Genomic DNA, 18,586 nt, shown 5'->3' on the forward strand with positions numbered 1-18,586 from the left:
CCAGTTGTAAGTATCAGTTGTAAGTATCAGTGTATTAGTTGTAAGTATCAGTTGTAAGTATCAGTGTATCAGTTGTAAGTATCAGTGTATCAGTTGTAAGTATCAGTTGTAAGTGTCAGTTTAAGTGTCAGTTGTAAGTGTCAGTTGTAAGTGTCAGTTGTAAGTATCAGTTGTAAGTATCAGTTGTATCAGTTATAAATATCAGTTGTAAGTATCAGTTATAAGAATCAGTTGTTAGGCCAGACCAAAAAAATTACTTGTTCATTGGACTCGCACGCACCTATCATATCGCATTTTGGATTTTTTTTTTAATTTGCATTAAAAACTCACTTGACCGTTGGTGGCGCTGTTACAGACTCTCGCAAAGTGCGATACTTCAGGCCGAGAGTTGTATGTGCGTCCCCAAAACGCATTCATACGGTCGGTCGGCTGCTCTATTCATGACAGTAACGTTGACTGCTATCTTTTATCTGCTTTGCTTAATCAATTTTGTTTTCTGGGTGTTGGTTAATACGTTGAATAAAGAACTTACAAGATGAGTATAAACGTTATAGTCTGTGCACGCAGTGAGGGTGGAAATGTTTTAATGCCAAAAACGATGATCTCTGTGAATTTGGATCAGACATTTACTGACTTGTTTAAACAATGCATTCAAAATGACAATCATGTTCTGAAATAAATGAAGATTCCATAGAAAAAATAGTAATATCTGATATTCGTAATATACAGAACAATGTTACTGTGAAACCAGATACAGGAGTTTTGGTTTGTGTTGAATTTAATATGAAGTGTGTTACTGCACATCGCCTACCCAAATGTGAGCACAGACCCTGGACATATATATTTGGAATGTCAGACGATAATATTACCCAGATGTTAAAATGAGAAAAACAAATTTTTCCCTAAAGCTGTTGATTTGCAATTTTCTAAAAGTAAACTGAGGGTGGAGGAAGTATTTAAACTTTTCACGGTCGAAGAATAGTTTGTTCGTTCACATCCCATTCTCGAAGGTCTCAATGGACACAATTATTCGGAAAAGTAAAACGATGTTCAATGACCATTTTTGGCATTTCTAAAACCATTACTCAAAAGGAATATGAATTACTTCAGTATTGCAACATCGGGATTCATCGTGAGCAAATAACAGAATAGAAAAAGTGTGAACCATATTCTGTACGTTCGCCGGCCATGCACTCTGAAATTAATGCGAGTTTCCTTGTAAACTACCGTACCAATCACGATTATTATGCAATGAAATACACTTTTTACTTGCATATTTTTAATAAATATTGTTGACGCCCGGTAAAAACCCCTGGGCCTATATTCGGGTATGCCCTCAACTTGTTAAATGTCTAAAAACAGAGGGGTGGGCTTATATTCGGGGAGGGGCTCATACTCGGGGAAGTACAGTGACATAGATAAGATGTGACGTATCAGCTGCACTCTGATTCATTGTCAATGCTAGTCAACCACCTTAAGTTAGCATAATCACCGGGGTGATTCCGCTCCCGTTTTCACTCCAACACAGAAGGTTGCCTGCGAATGCGTCCAGTCAGGATTTCTTTCGCAGTCACACTAGTTTTAGCGATAACGTAAAAAGTGCTAAATTGACAATTAATTATATATTTTTTTGTAAAACAAAAATAAAGTCCCAACTTTGCCAGTCTATGTATAATGTATGTATTGATTTATTTGAATGCATGGAAGCAGGTTGGACAACAAACAACATTTGCTACAGTTCGTGATTGCCTGTGGTATATTGATAGTCACCATGAAAAGTTTCAAAACTGCTCTTGTCCTATTCCTGATGCATTCATCCAATTTCATGGATACAATCAGTGGAAAATTCAAAAGCATAAAAAACCTATTTGTGCATAACGTTTAGAACAAATTAGCCAAGACATTGTAAAAGTATTGGATACTCCATCAAATTATTCATCTAGAAATGAGAAACTGATGTTGGCTATTGAACATTTGCTCAACTCTGTGCAAAAATTCAAGGAGTATAATAAAAGACAACCTATTGGATAATAACTACATAAAAACCCTTAAGGCATAGATGCAAGTTCGTGGGCACTTGGGAGTGAATTTTCTTTTATTTTGCTTTTTATTATCCAAACAGTCGTGGCTATAGACTGTTAACATTTCACAGCATTATGAATAGTGGAACATATTCAAAAAATGATTTTAAAATATAGAAAACAGGTACAAACATTCTCCCTTTTATATGCTTAAAGCAAGATTTAGCAAGGCTGTACATAAATAATCTAAAAGAAACATGGTGAAAAAAAGTAATGACGGGATCTCCATATTATGCACTATTTTTAACTTTTTACAAAACGATAATAGGTTTAAATTTGGAACTGTTACAGCCATTTTAATTATGAGCATTAGCAAACTTCTTACTGAGTGAATGGTTATGCAAATTAGCCACTATCTCCACTTGTGTTTTTCAGTTTACCATAGAAGTTCAAATCTAAATAGCTCGCACAATTCTTGATTATTTTGAGTGAAACTTTCACACAACGTGTATCAGTTGTTTATCAACAAAGGGGCGTCTAGGCGTTTATGTAGTATGTTTTGTTTCCATATTAAAAAGTTGTCAAGCAGGAAGTGTGCCGTATATTCAATCTCGGTCAGTATTTCACACTTCGAATGTCATTGTCCGAGAATGCAAAGCTTTAAAAATAAGCCCAGACGTCCTTTTGTTCGTAGAGACGTTGTCAAAATAGTATGAAAATGTCAAGACAAACTGACAAAAACTGTGGGAGATAATTAATTTTCAATCTCTCTGACCAACCAGAAAACACGAACGGAGATAATGGCCGTTTTATGAAAGTGACGTTAATCGTCGACAACATGCCAAAATCCATCATACACCGACGCTTGCTGATGTTCAATCGTCAGATGAAAAAATAAAATAAAAATATTTACAATACGAGAGAAACAGACGTAAAATCGTTTGCGGAGTCAAAACCTTGCGTGAAAACTGGCATGGCATTGTGTTATCTTTCCACTTAGGGAGGGGCACAATGGATTACGTAAAGTCAATGAGATATTCATACAGTTATATAAACATAGCGATCGCCATTGGGTGGGTTGAGTATAAATTTAACTTTCCTCAAACTTTTAAAAAAATACTCTGTATGACGCAGTTTTGCACGATCTCCGGTGAAATGGATCGTGTGAAGTTAGACGGCTAGGTTGAAATGGGCCATAATATTTTGCTACACAATGGCTATTCACAGTTTTTGTACTCAATCGCTCAAACGCTAGTGAGAAAATGTCGAAATGGGACTATTGTAAATTGAAACAGGTTTCATTCAAATACGAGCAGACGAGACGGGTCAATAAAAATTAAAACGAACCCTGACCTCTGGAAATACCTCATTCATAGAGTGCCATAGTACCAGAGGTCGCCGAGCACAGCTGTACAACGTACTTTGCGACATCACTACAGATACATGCTAGCTGACATGGGGGTTTCCGATTAAGGTAACCAAGATGGCATCGCAGAGTGCGTGATTTTTCCGCGGTGTTTAAAAACAGCATCTCGTTGCCGATGTTTCTGTAATTTTTGGGGTATTTTTAATTAACCAAGCATTTTACGTTTGTGTATTTTCCCACTGAAAAGTTAGTTATTGATGACAGCACAGCAATGGTCTGAATGATGTTTATCCACTACATTGCAATGCTATCAACACGGTGATCGTTACAGCGAAACAATAAATGTATAATTAATCAGTTTTATAATGCCTTCAGAGAAAAAAATGCGTGAAAAAAAAATATTTAACAGTACTCCACTGGAAGCTGCCAGGCTAGAAGTTGTCGCCATGTTGCGAGATAAGGGTGAAAAAGTTTACTTATCATTTACAACTGTATGTTTTTTTGTATTCCACTTGCATGCTAGAAGCGTCTACGTCTTGTCTTTTTTTTTGTAATTTGCGAGACTAATTGATAGCGCTTGAGGTAAGTTAAGTAGGGTCGAGGACAGGACGTCGCACATCATCGTACTGCACCGTAACTGAGGCCAGCAACTCATTTGCATATAACATAAACTGTGACTTGTCAATCAAAGAGCAACGTGAACAAACTTTCGGGACTTTTAATCACATACGCGTGCCTCAATTCCCTATATTTTAAAATCCATTTTGGGCATGTTCCTGCATTGACAATGTTCCAAAATTTCAACACTATCTAGCTAAGACTGTCTGGGTAAGCAAAGCAAAAAAAAAAAAAAAAAAAAAATCACTCCGAGTGCCCACGCACCTGCATCTATACCTTAAAAAACAGTTTCGTGTAGTTAGACTATTGTGCAACAATCATCAGCTTGTTGTCAACACACTAAGTTATGAGGCTGTGGACTAAATGTACATATGTATACTCAATTATATTATACCAGTGTATCACTGCCATCAATGCATCATTGTGATTGGTTGGGAGACTGGTTGGGAGACTAATTTATGCAAGCCATGGTTAAGCCATGGTTAAATAGAGCATAATGCACAGTTATGGTGTTCCAAATAAGGCCCCAGATTATGAATACAAGTGTGACGCAGATTTCGGGACATGACTGCGTTGTGTGTTGTTGTTTTTTGTAGACTTCTGCGATCACATAAAATAAATAAATAACTGAGACGGGGCTTCAATGCTCTGGAGGTAGTGGAAAGTTCTTTATTCACTTGCGACATCATCAATGGCAATTCCTGCATAGAATGACGCCATATTGGGATCGAAAAGTAAAAATACGGAAGAATACATTAATACAGAATTCTCACTTGACAGGTTGTTGGAAATATGCACTGCAAATATGCACATATCGAATAGTCACAAAAGTTTCTCAAAATCAAAGTTTCAGAATACACAGCATGTATCCCAATGTATTTCTTAGCTACATGGCATCAATATGCCAGCTGATCACTGACAACAAAGTCCGAAAATACATCTGAGTGTTATCCAATCTGATTAAAATCCGATGTAGGTATGGGGCTCCATTTTTTTTTTTTTTTTTTTTTAATCATTTTTTTTTTTTTTTTATAACCCTTTATAATATTAGATTTATTTGTTGTTATTTTATTTAAGAATTTGTTTTGGTCTGGCCTAAGTGTCAGTTAGAAGTATCAGTTGTAAGTATCAGTGTCCCATTCACTCACTTTGTGTATTCAGTTGTGATCAAACTAATTTAGTGGAGGAGTACTCTGAAGTGATATAGCCTCTAATTCTTATTAATAATTAAAGAAACTGTCATTTGCATCCAGCATCAATTAAATTTAATAAAATTCAACTTAAATATGGTATTATTCAAGGTCCAAACCTAATGCCAAGACACATATTTCTTTAAATTGAATTTTATATTAGTTTTCCGCTTCTGCGTTTTATAGACAACCAATGTAATTACATGCCAATGTTATCATTATACTGTCTATTGTACAAGGGTTGTGGTCAAGTTATAACTGCAAGATCTGTCCACTAATCATCTATTGTACATGAAAATACACAATTTCTAAGCTGACTAAGCATTGTGTTAAAACCTGTGTAGTATTTTCCAATGATAGAACTTGTTATTCTTATTAGGAACATTTGACAAGCGTGTTGAAGAGTATGCTGAAGTGACTGCTATAATGCAGCCTACTGGTTTAGCTAAATTGGGTAATCGTGTCAGAGCATTTGGTAAGTCTCTAAACTGCCCCTATCACGTCAATCAACTTCTTCTTGAAAACTACCAGCGCAATTTCTTTGATACTTGGTATGTAGGTACCTGACCTCTGTCAGATTTGTTCATTTTGTGATGTCCTCAATTACCTATATTTGGCAAATATTTTTGGTAAAACATGCTACTTCTGACTTCTTCTTGAAAACTACAAGCTCAATTGCTTTGAATGCTTTATTGATTTTTTCTGGTGAATCTTTCGGGAACATAATCAATGACCACACTTCGGAAACTAATGAAGGTGGTTAGCAAGACGTTATCAGTGTTAGTGTTCTGGTTCCTCATGCCATATTGCACATCAGAACAATACAGCGCTTTCTGCTGGACCATTTGGTCCACAATCATGTACAGACACTCCAAGAGAGCTCAGTACCTAGACCTTCCAGTCCGCACTAGTTTGAGTCTCTTGAACACTGTTCAGATAGCTAAACAGATCAGCTGGAATAAGTTAAAGGCAGTTCAGTTAGACCTCTTGGCCTTTAAGGGCAGATAGGAACTACTAGTAGTGAGATACAACAATGTTACAACAGTGAACAACCTTAACAACTTCTGAACAGTGATATACAATGTACAACATCACCTTAAGGATCAATAACACCATATCTGATGCACTATCGTGGACCAAATTTCTGAGCACGGAGTGGCAGATCTCCCATCAGAATGCCATGAAACTGTTCAATCTTTGGCCAGAACCGTTTATTGATGTCCCCCTTGCCAGACAGCACTTCATACATGTCAATCAGCTGGGACATCGATGTATACTTGTTCCGCCTATTTCAGCTGATAATAGTGACACTCAGGAAGTTGGCTCTAATGATGCTGATAGCACTGTTTTGGCCGAGTCAAGGGCAGACAATCATCCTCTGGTCAGTACTAATAGCCCAGCTGTTCCACTTACACATGTACAGGCTATCTTTATGCTCCTGACAGTCCAAGTTATCACAGACTGGGTCTTATCATTGCCGAACAGAGGGTGACAAACTCACACACACACAGTGACTTGTTACTGGACTTTCTCTTGGGAGTTAGCACATCTAGATTGATGTATGATAATAGAAATGCTGTCTCAACTAGCCCTCTCATTCCAATTACTTAGTAAACTATTTGTTTAAGTTAGATATTTGTCTAAGAAGTGAAGCCACAGGCACCACAGTCACCCAAAACCTATCCCGATTGTTGTATTTTGTAGGCAGTTCAAAATTGTTAATTATTCATTTGCATACTTTTCATTTGCATAGCTTCGTTTGTTTGTTTAATTTCTCCACTGCGCATGATTCTTGTAGCCAATTCGCTTCGTTCTGTTTACATGCACTGTTTACATCGCACGCTGTACGTGCCCAGTCATTTCTGTTCGGGTTATTTTCAATTTACTTTCTCGCTATGCCAAGAAGTAAGCGGTGCTCAACATGCTCTGGCTGCAAGCTCGATGTGGAAGCTCACACCTGGGGCAAGCACGGAAAATTCTGCACCGGTCCACTGCCGGAGGAAGAGAATTGTTGTTAACCGAACAGCTCAACTGCCTTCCCTAAGTCGTCTCCTTCCACCTCGAAGCACCGCCGTCACTCGCCAACAGTCTCACACGCGGAACCACATGGATATTTTGACGAGTTTTCAGACGGGGATGAAGACGACCAAGCCGAGTTAGCTATTTTGCAGCGCCGGAAACAATCCTTGTTGGCGAGAATCGCGAAGCAAAAATTACAGGCGGAAATCTCCCAGCTAGAAATGGAATTCAAAAGTTGTTCCTTGAACGCACATCCACCAACCACGGGCCTATCATCCACGCGCCAACAGGGCACATCGCCTTCTAATCACCAAATCTCTGACATTTCACTAGCGGAACTTCGCAAAATGACGAATCTCCGATCGCAGGTTGATTACGATTTGTCACCATACTTCGACGCCATTGGAACGAACAAAGGACATGAGGCTGAGAACAAAGCACCAGCCGGTGAGTACATTATTCGCGACAGTCTCGTTAATTCCCCCGGGCATCACGCCGGGAAAAAGTTGCCTGGTTTGAAATCTCCAGAACAGTTTGTTCCATCATTCTTTTCTTCACATGAACTGAAATACGACGACTTATCACTCGAACAATTTCTACAGGGCTACACGCTCTTACTGCAGGACCCATCCATGCCCAAAGCAGAACAAAAGGGCTGGTTACGTCTCCTGCACGATTTGTTTGTTAAACTACTATTGTACAAATGGCCCATCGTCCGGAGCTATCATGCGGCAGTGGCTCGTTTAATCGATGATAACAGACGTACATGGGACAGCAATTACTCAGACGTGAAAGAACTGTTTTTCGATTTCTCAGCCGACAAGTTGAAATCAGTCACCCAGAAACGGACGACAAACAACAGCAACAGAAATACCTCCAACCCGGACGGTTCGCCCGTATTAGTGTGCACAGCTTTCAACGAGAAAGGTTCTTGCTCATTTCATCCATGCAAATTTAAACACATTTGCAATCATTGCTATGTCACCCGCAATCGTTTTAATAATCACAGCGAAAAGGACTGCAAACAGAAGTCAGGCACGTCCATGTCACCTCTTCACCGCGACAAACCAATCTCCTCGTGACTCCATGCGCAGCCCTCAGACATCACGTCAACGACCTGTGACCTCCCCGTTAGATCAACGCCTATACACGTATCTCTGGACAATAGTGTTATCTCGCTCGATTCGGTTAGCAACAACATCACCGGGTCTGACCCAACACTTTCAGTCATCACAAGTGTGTCAGGGGGCTCCACACCTACGCCACCAGCAGCTACATCACCGTTGTCACTTACGCACACGGCATTACCCAAGCTCAGCACCACAGTCTTCATCGATAATAACAAGTTCGAATCCCTCGCTCTCGCCGGTCAGTCAACAACCACACTGACATCAAGCATGATCAAAGCGCCAACATTGCAGGCGATCCTCAGCGACACCAACTTCGACCCCACACCTCATCACAACACAAGCAGGTCAAGGGCTACACACTCGTCATCGACATCATCATCAACTACAAGAAGAACAACAACAACTTTTCCATCATCAGCTGATCATTTGTCACTGTCGCCCAGAAACTCTGTGCCGCCAGATCACATTATTTCTAACATTGATGGCAGTATTGCACAACATTACATTGATTTACATCGCAGAATCTCCGCTTCAGGCCTTTATAACTTTCAAGGTTGTCGCATCCCAGTCTCTTCCGGTCTGAACATTCAGTCTTGGCGCCATCTTCTACGCAATTACGACGATGACATCTGCGACTTCTTAGAATTTGGTTGGCCCATCAACTACTCGCGCGACTTTCTTCCTACTTCGCACGCAACGAATCACACCTCGGCTTTAAATTTCGCTGAGCACGTGGACTGTTTTCTGGAATCAGAGCTATCTCTCGGCGCATCTGTTGGACCGTTCGACACTCCGCCATTGTCACACCCGCTCATTACCTCACCATTAATGACCGTGGCTAAGAAGGGCTCATCTTCCCGTCGCGTGGTCGTGGACTTAAGTTTTCCAGAAGGCTACTCGGTCAACGACGGCATCCCAGGGGACAGTTACATCGGGGATGATTACAAGCTCAGATATCCTACAGTTGACTCCATGTTAGATCGCATCCGTACACTTGGTTCCGGTTGCCTCCTTTACAAACGAGACCTCAGCAGGGCACACCGTCAACTTCGCGTGGATCCGAGAGACTACCACCTTCTCGGCTATTCTTGGAAAGGGAAATACTACTTTGACGTTTCACCACCTTTCGGGTTACGCACAGCAGCCTTAATGTGTCAACGGTCAACCAACGCATGGCGTCACATCCTACGCAACCAAGGGCACGAGGTGATCAATTATATAGACGATTTCGGCGGAGCCGAGTTACCAATCAACGCTACTGTGGCTTTTGAGAGTCTAGGGAATCTGCTAAACGAGCTCGGCCTTCAAGAATCCGTGGCTAAAGTATGCGCTCCTGCTACTAGTATGACTTTTCTCGGTTCTGAATTTGACACAGTCAACATGACCATTGCCGTACCCGCCGCGAAACTCACTCAAATTCATGAAGAGCTATCCAACTGGGACAATCGCTCCTCTTGTTCCTGCACAGAATTACAAAGTCTCATCGGTCTCTTGTCCTATGTCTCGAATTGCGTTCGCCCGGGTCGCTTGTTTATTTCCCGCATGCTGGCCACGCTTCGCACATTCACTGCTAAACATTCCCGCACCCGTATCGATGCAGAGTTTCGCAAAGACCTCTTATGGTGGAAGACGTTTTTACAGGACTATAACGGCGTTTTTATCATACACACCCAACCTTGGTCCCCGCCAGACACTGTCGTGTGTACAGACGCATGCCTTTCAGGCTGCGGCGGTGTCTCAGTTACCCAGTTTTTCCGCTCTCCTTTCCCACAACACATCACCAACATGGGTTTGTCTATCAATGCATTGGAATTGCTTGCAGTCGTGGTCGCACTCAAGCTCTGGTCCCATACCTGGCGCGGGCTTCACTTGCAAATAACCTCTGACAACACTACAACGGTTGCATTGATCAACTCTCATCGTACCTATTCAGATTTTGAACTCAGCTGTTTGCGGGAGATCGCATACTTCCAAGCACGTTTCGAATTCAATCTCTGGGCTGTACACATCCCCGGTCGGAGCAATGTTGCGGACGCTCCAAGCCGTTCACATTTATCTGGCATTTACGAGTCTCGTGTGGAAGAGTTACAGTCAAACTTTGGCATCTCAGAAGCCGTTGTACCTCAGGAAACGTTCCAGTTTATTCATCCTTGGTAAGCATTTTCTTTTTCGCTTCTGCAGGTAGTCAAGCTCCGCTCGCCGCTCTGGATCACCAGGCGTCCCGCTCACTCCACTCAGCTTTTGCTTCTGGTTCATTGCGCAACATTACAACTCAATGGCGTGCATTCTTTCTCTTCTGCTGTTTCTTTTGCATCCAGCCAGTTTCGGCCACAACACAAACGATTATTCGCTACACATAGTTCCTCGCCCGCTCGTTTTCAAGCACGGCATCTATCCGCAACTACCTCAATGGTGTTCAGCTGCTGCATCTTTTCGTCACCGAGACCCCACCTTCACTAGACTCATTTGAACTGCGCCTTGTCCTCAGGGGAATACAGCGCACCAGCATCGCCGCAAGTTGCCTATCACACCGGATATCCTTCTTCGAATTCATCAACTCTTGGACTTTACACGCCCGCTGCACGTTACGCTGTGGTCCGCTTTCCTCATCGCATTTTTTTCGTTCCTGCGTAAGTCCAACCTGGTGCCCCCTTCAGATACAGCTTATGACACCCGCATTCATCTCTCGCGGGGTAGCGTCGGATACAACACCACAGGTTTGATCATTCGTATCACACGGTCCAAAACCATACAGTTCGCCGAACGGGTTCTGCACATTCCCATCCTGGCTATCCCTGGCTCCGCCCTCTGCCCAGTATCAGCCTACATGCAGATGGTGGACATGTTGCCAGCACCTTCAGAAGCTCCCTGCTCATCTACCGGCAGACTGCATCCTTTGACCTACCAGTCTTTTGTTCGACATCTGCGATCATTGCTCAGCTCCATAGGGCTGGACCCAAACAGCTACTCCGGTCACAGCTTTCGTCGCGGAGGTGCCTCCTTCGCATTTCAGTCGGGTGCAGACCCTGAAGCAATTAAAGCGCAAGGCGACTGGCGCTCACAAGCTTACCTGCTCTACATGGAATCCTCATTCGGTCGTCGCCTCAGGACGGCATCATGCATTCACGCTGCTATCAAGTCTGGCCAAGTCTATCTGACACTTTGAACATTTGCTTTTGGCGGCTTTCATTTTTGGCCTTTTAATGCTGTATTTCGCTGTATGCCAGAAATGTAATTTTAGATTTAAACTAACTTTATATTTTCTTTTGCCGCCAATTCGCTTGAGTCGGGTTCGTTTTTTTGCCAGTGAATAATTGTTGTATTTTGTAGGCAATTCAAAATTGTTAAGTATTCATTTGCATACTTTTCATTTGCATAGCTTCGTTTGTTTGTTTAATTTCTCTACTGTGCATGATTCTTGTAGCCAATTCGCTTCGTTCTGTTTACATGCACTGTTTACATCGCACGCTGTTTGTGCCCAGTCATTTCTGTTCGGGTTATTTTCACCCACCCACCCACCCATTTTTTTTTTTTTTTTTTCCACACGGTCATGCCAGCTGGCTTACTATCATTTTGTATTAGTATCACGCTTTGTTTTGTTTTTGAGTGCTTTTTATCGTTTTGTCACAGTTCTGTTTTTGCCTTTTAATTCTGTATTTCGCTGTATGCCAGAAATGTAATTTTAGATTCAACAGAATAAAACTAACTTTTTATTTTCTTTTGCCGCCAATTCGCTTGAGTCGGGTTCGTTCTTTGCCAGTGAATAATTATGACAGTGGGAATACAGTGCTAACACTTAATACACCATAGTGAAAAACAGAAGTGCACGAATGAGGTGCACCAGATATCACACACTACATATTATCAAGATATTACAGACCAGATATCACACACTGTACATATTATCAAGATATTGCAGACCAGATATCACACACTGTACATATTATCAAGATATTGCAGACCAGATATCACACACTGTACATATTATCAAGATATTGCAGACCAGATATCACACACTGTAAATATTATCAAGATATTGCAGACTAGATATCACACACTGTACATATTATCAAGATATTGCAGACTAGATATCACACACTGTACATATTATCAAGATATTGCAGACTAGATATCACACACTGTACATATTATCAAGATATTGCAGACTAGATATCACACACTGTACATATTATCAAGATATTGCAGACTAGATATCACACACTGTACATATTATCAAGATATTGCAGACTAGATATCACACACTGTACATATTATCAAGATATTGCAGACAAGATATCATGCACTGTACATATTATCAAGATATTGCAGACTAGATATCACACACTGTACATATTATCAAGATATTGCAGACAAGATATCATGCACTGTACATATTATCAAGATATTGCAGACAAGATATCACACACTGTACATATTATCAAGATATTGCAGACTAGATATCATGCACTGTACATATTATCAAGATATTGCAGACTAGATATCATGCACTGTACATATTATCAAGATATTGCAGACTAGATATCACACACTGTACATATTATCAAGATATTGCAGACAAGATATCATGCACTGTACATATTATCAAGATATTGCAGACTAGATATCACACACTGTACATATTATCAAGATATTGCAGACTAGATATCACACACTGTACATATTATCAAGATATTGCAGACTAGATATCACACACTGTACATATTATCAAGATATTGCAGACTAGATATCACACACTGTACATATTATCAAGATATTGCAGACAAGATATCATGCACTGTACATATTATCAAGATATTGCAGACTAGATATCACACACTGTACATATTATCAAGATATTACAGACTAGATATCACACACTGTACATATTATCAAGATATTGCAGACAAGATATCATGCACTGTACATATTATCAAGATATTGCAGACTAGATATCACACACTGTACATATTATCAAGATATTGCAGACTAGATATCACACACTGTACATATTATCAAGATATTGCAGACTAGATATCACACACTGTACATATTATCAAGATATTGCAGACTAGATATCACACACTGTACATATTATCAAGATATTGCAGACTAGATATCACACACTGTACATATTATCAAGATATTGCAGACTAGATATCACACACTGTACATATTATCAAGATATTGCAGACTAGATATCACACACTGTACATATTATCAAGATATTGCAGACTAGATATCACACACTGTACATATTATCAAGATATTGCAGACTAGATATCACACACTGTACATATTATCAAGATATTGCAGACTAGATATCACACACTGTACATATTATCAAGATATTGCAGACTAGATATCACACACTGTACATATTATCAAGATATTGCAGACCAGATATCACACACTGTACATATTATCAAGATATTGCAGACTAGATATCACACACTGTACATATTATCAAGATATTGCAGACTAGATATCACACACTGTACATATTATCAAGATATTGCAGACTAGATATCACACACTGTACATATTATCAAGATATTGCAGACTAGATATCACACACTGTACATATTATCAAGATATTGCAGACAAGATATCATGCACTGTACATATTATCAAGATATTGCAGACTAGATATCACACACTACATATTATCAAGATATTGCAGACTAGATATCACACACTGTACATATTATCAAGATATTGCAGACTAGATATCACACACTGTACATATTATCAAGATATTGCAGACTAGATATCACACACTGTACATATTATCAAGATATTGCAGACTAGATATCACACACTGTACATATTATCAAGATATTGCAGACCAGATATCACACACTGTACATATTATCAAGATATTGCACACCAGATGTATTTTTGCCAATTGTCTAATCTCTATGAAGTCAGTGTTTATAAAAGTTTTCAAAACGGCCATAATATAATTTCTTCAAATAATAGTAAGATTTTGATGGGCAGGGATCTAACATATTTAAAAAAAAGAAACTGCTAGATGAACTACCGGTAAGGCAGAATGCCCCTTTTTCCGAGTGGTCCAAGATCATCACCATATACTATCCTAATATAACATGTTGGGTTTCAACAGCTGCAAGTGTGCCTAAAATGTCCGATTCAAGTGTTGATTGAAGATTTGATATGCATTAAAATCTTATCAGTTGAGGAGTCTTTGTGCTGTATTAAAAATGTATTTTATATAAATACATCATATGATAATGTATCCTAATTCTCTGTATGATGAAACATACCTCCGCTGTGCATCGGTTGATACTCCAGCTGTACTGTCGTCATGCATACTTTTAGGTATTCTCGTAATAACCTTATTATTATACATCTTTTCCTTCCAAGGATACACCATGGGAATGCCGAAATTCAAAATGTTTAGAACAGAATCGGCAAATTTTTTTTTGTGGAGTCCGGACAAACTCTGGTGTCAGCCACGTTTGCTTTTATTATTAGAGGACGCTCACATACGTAATTATTCCATATTTGGAATTCGCATTTCCTAATATGGTAGGATAAATACTTCGTAATATACCGCAAAATTACGATGCGCTGTAAATTATGGCGTTTTGGTGCCAGATGTATAATAATAATTATTCATCTTCCTTATTTTTAGGCAATAAGCTAGTTGATGCTGCAAAGTTGAAGAAGTAATTGCCTTGATGTCAAGATTACCTCATTGTGTTATCAGTAAGCACTCTGATCAGTTTGCCATTGTATTTCTCTTTAACAAAATACCATTGCATAAAAAAGGTGATAAGAAAAATTGAATAACTACAAAGGTATATCATTAAGTTCAGGGAAATTATATAATAGAATACTTGAAAAAGATTTGAATACCTTGGTAGAAAAGAATAAAACACTGGGTAAAATTCAGGGTGGCTTTAGAAAGGACAGGCGCTCTACAGACCAAATATTCATTCTAAAGGGAATAACTACAGCATGCAAATACAAAAATAAAAATACTTATTTGGCATTTTTGGATTTCAAAAAAGCATATGACACCATCTGGACAGACTGCTTATGGTATGCTTTATGGCAGAATGGTATACAGGGAAAATTGTGGAGAGTCATAAAACAGACATATTACCACATAGAAAGTAAGATATCATTTGGTGATGTTGACACTGTCTACTTTACACAGAACGAGGATTTAAAACAGGGATGTGTTCTGGCTCTATTATTATTTTCACTGTACATTTAATGAATCTTTACTTGGGGATAACTTAAATGAAGTACTAATTAATGGCATATGTTTTACTGAACATACAGTACTTATTGCACCTAATGAAAGTCAACTAGTGGCAATGCTAAGAATTACCAACAAATTTTGTAATTTATGGAAAATGGCAATTAATGAAGACAAGTCTAATGTCCTAATCACAAACAAAAGAGTTGACAAACATAGAGAGAGTCTATTGGAAAGTCAAAAATAAAAGAAGCTGTCGAGTACAAATATTTAGGCTACTGGTTTACACAACCTTTCGAACCATACCTACTGTAGAAAACTAATAGAAAAAATGTAATGCCTTATTTCCCGTTATCAAAGCAATACTTTGTGGTCATGGAAATATTAATCGAGTAGAATATGTTTTTTCACTATGGAACCAGGTATTGAGGCCAGCTTTAGAGTATGCTAGGGGAAATCCTGATACTTAGTCGGAAAAATATGGAGAGTTTAGAAAATATGCAGCGTACCGCAGGAACATTTATTCTGGATGCATGCAGAAATACTGCAAATGAGGCTGTACTTGGTGATTTGGGATTGTTCACAATGAGTTGTAGATTAGATATCATTAAACTAAATACATCATGCATTACCAAAGATTGTGTGATATGGCAGATTCCAGATGGCTGAAAGTTATTTTTAATGGTTTGAATGATCAAAATGATGAAAATAACAAAAACAACACAACAAAAGGGTAAAGCATTATTATGTTTCATTTTGTGCGATAGCACCAAGCATTACAATTATGAGATATGTGAAGAAATTGATTGTGAAAAGATTTCTTATTGATGCCATGGATTATAGAAGAGATTATGTAGATTAGATTTATTTCCTGTATATACTTTAAGTTGAAAAGTTTCATTTTTTGTACTTTATGTTTTGAACTGTCTGTTTCTTTTTCCATTTCCTGATATATAGTATGTGCTTTTGCCAGCATGTAAAAGGGTAGCAACAAATAAAATAAATAAAAAGCTACAACTAATCTAAATTTCTGTCAGACATTATTTCAATTACAAATGTATGTAAACTTGGTTAGCCCCAAGTGTGAGAAGTCTTAATTATATATTCTTACTGTGAGTGGTAAAAATGTTTTAGTAAATTATAATTATAGCAACTTCTCTGCAGCAATGCAGCAAGATTATATCCCAGTTCTTCATTGTTTGATGAGGTTAAACAGTGTATATACACATATATACAATTTGACTAGATTTGGGATAAGAGGGACAGTGGTACTTACTATAATGGGCCATATTTTCTGCTAGAAATCTAGGTGATTGGACGTGGTAGTGTAGGATGTATTACCTACAAAACAATATACCAGTATATGGAAGATATATGATTCTATGCTACTGTAACATTTTCAAAAGATAATGCATTGTGTAATTTATATATACCAGATACTTAATAATAATGAAATAATTTTATTAATGCAATGAAGCAATAAGTCTGCAGAGACAATGTGTTTTTATTCACACATCAGGTTTTAGTGGATTATCAGGTGGAAAGTTATAACTCAAGTAATGGACTATTCATGTATTCAGTGTAAAGCATTTTTACTTGTAATATAAAAATAAGTTGATATTTGGACTTTCTCTTGTTAGCTCCGCTGTCGACTTTGTCGAGCGGAGCTTATCATATGAGTGATTGTCCGGCGGCGTCCGGCGTCAATGTTTTACTTTTTCGACTTCTTCTTGAAAACTACAAGCCTGAATGCTTTGATACTTGGTGTATATTTACCTTGGGTAGACCTCTCTGAGGTTTGTTCATTTCATGTTGATATCTTCAATTCTCTAATTTTGGTGAATATTTTTGTCATTTTTGGTAAAAAGTGATATTTTCGACTTCTTGTTAAAAACCGCAAGTGCAATTGCTTTGATATTACATATATAGGTACTACATGTGGACCTCTCTCAGATTTGTTCATTTTGTAATGATATCTTTAATTCTCTAATTTTGGTGAATATTTTTGTAATTTTTGGTAAAAAGTGATATTTTCGACTTCTTGTTAAAAACCAAAACTTCAATTGCTTTGATATTACATATATAGATACTACATGTAGACCTTTCTCAGATTTGTTCATTTTGTGATGATATCTTCAATTCTCTAATTTGGGCGAATATTTTTGTCATTTTTGGTAAAAAGTGATATTTTCGACTTCTTGCTAAAAACTGTAAGTCCGATTGCTTTGATATTACATATATAGGTACTACATGTGGACATCTCTCAGATTTGTTCATTTTGTGATGATATCTTCAATTCTCTAATTTTGCTGAATATTTTTGTAATTTTTGGTAAAAAGTGATATTTTCGACTTCTTGTTAAAAACCAAAACTTCAATTGCTTTGATATTACATATATAGATACTACATGTGGACCTTTCTCAGATTTGTTCATTTCGTGATGATATCTTCAATTCTCTAATTTTGGTGAATATTTTTGTCATTTTTGGTAGAAAGTGATATTTTCGACTTCTTGTTAAAAACTGTAAGTCCGATTGCTTTGATACTATACATATTGTTCATTTTCTAATGATGTCTTCAGTATTTATCTGTGTACAAATACATTTATAATTGTTACATGTTGTTTATGTTGATCAATACAGAGTACTCATCACATTTCAATGAACCTAGGACTATACACCATATTAGTTTTTTTGTAAATATTTATGCTTCTTGATCACCTAATTAGGTTTACACTTACATCTGCATTACGAGAACAACCCATTAAAAAAATGTACCACACTATCCCACTTGGTTATCAGTTTATGATCAGGAAATTAGTCTTATTTAATCAGTTATAAAAATTGTTATCTTGTGCCACATAACAATGTGTAAACAAATGTGTACTGACTGGAACTACTTTTAGACATCGATTGACCTGCCAGTTTAGAAAATCACGTGGAGTGCGCGTTTGTGTTACAATAGCACGATCGAACAGAAATCATACACATTTTTCGTGGTCATTTAAAATAAGT

The 18,586-nt window shown here is 38.2% G+C and overlaps 1 protein-coding gene across 2 annotated transcripts in view; it reads left to right on the forward strand.

Moving 5' to 3' along the window:
* LOC102805324 (DENN domain-containing protein 2B-like) overlaps positions 1-16,599 on the forward strand; it is a 124,558-nt gene extending 107,959 nt beyond the window's left edge. For both annotated transcript variants that reach the window (XM_085502740.1, XM_085502743.1), the window contains exons 13-14: positions 5,575-5,670; positions 15,000-16,599. In XM_085502740.1, coding sequence (XP_085358866.1) covers positions 5,575-5,670; positions 15,000-15,037 — 134 coding nt within the window. In that variant the 3' untranslated portion in view covers positions 15,038-16,599. The remainder of the gene's footprint in view (positions 1-5,574; positions 5,671-14,999) is intronic.
* The last annotated feature ends 1,987 nt before the right edge of the window (positions 16,600-18,586 follow it).

The sequence above is a fragment of the Saccoglossus kowalevskii genome, chromosome 1, assembly GCF_978046115.1.
Source record: "Saccoglossus kowalevskii chromosome 1, keSacKowa6.1, whole genome shotgun sequence".
Taxonomy (NCBI): Eukaryota; Metazoa; Hemichordata; class Enteropneusta; family Harrimaniidae; genus Saccoglossus; species Saccoglossus kowalevskii.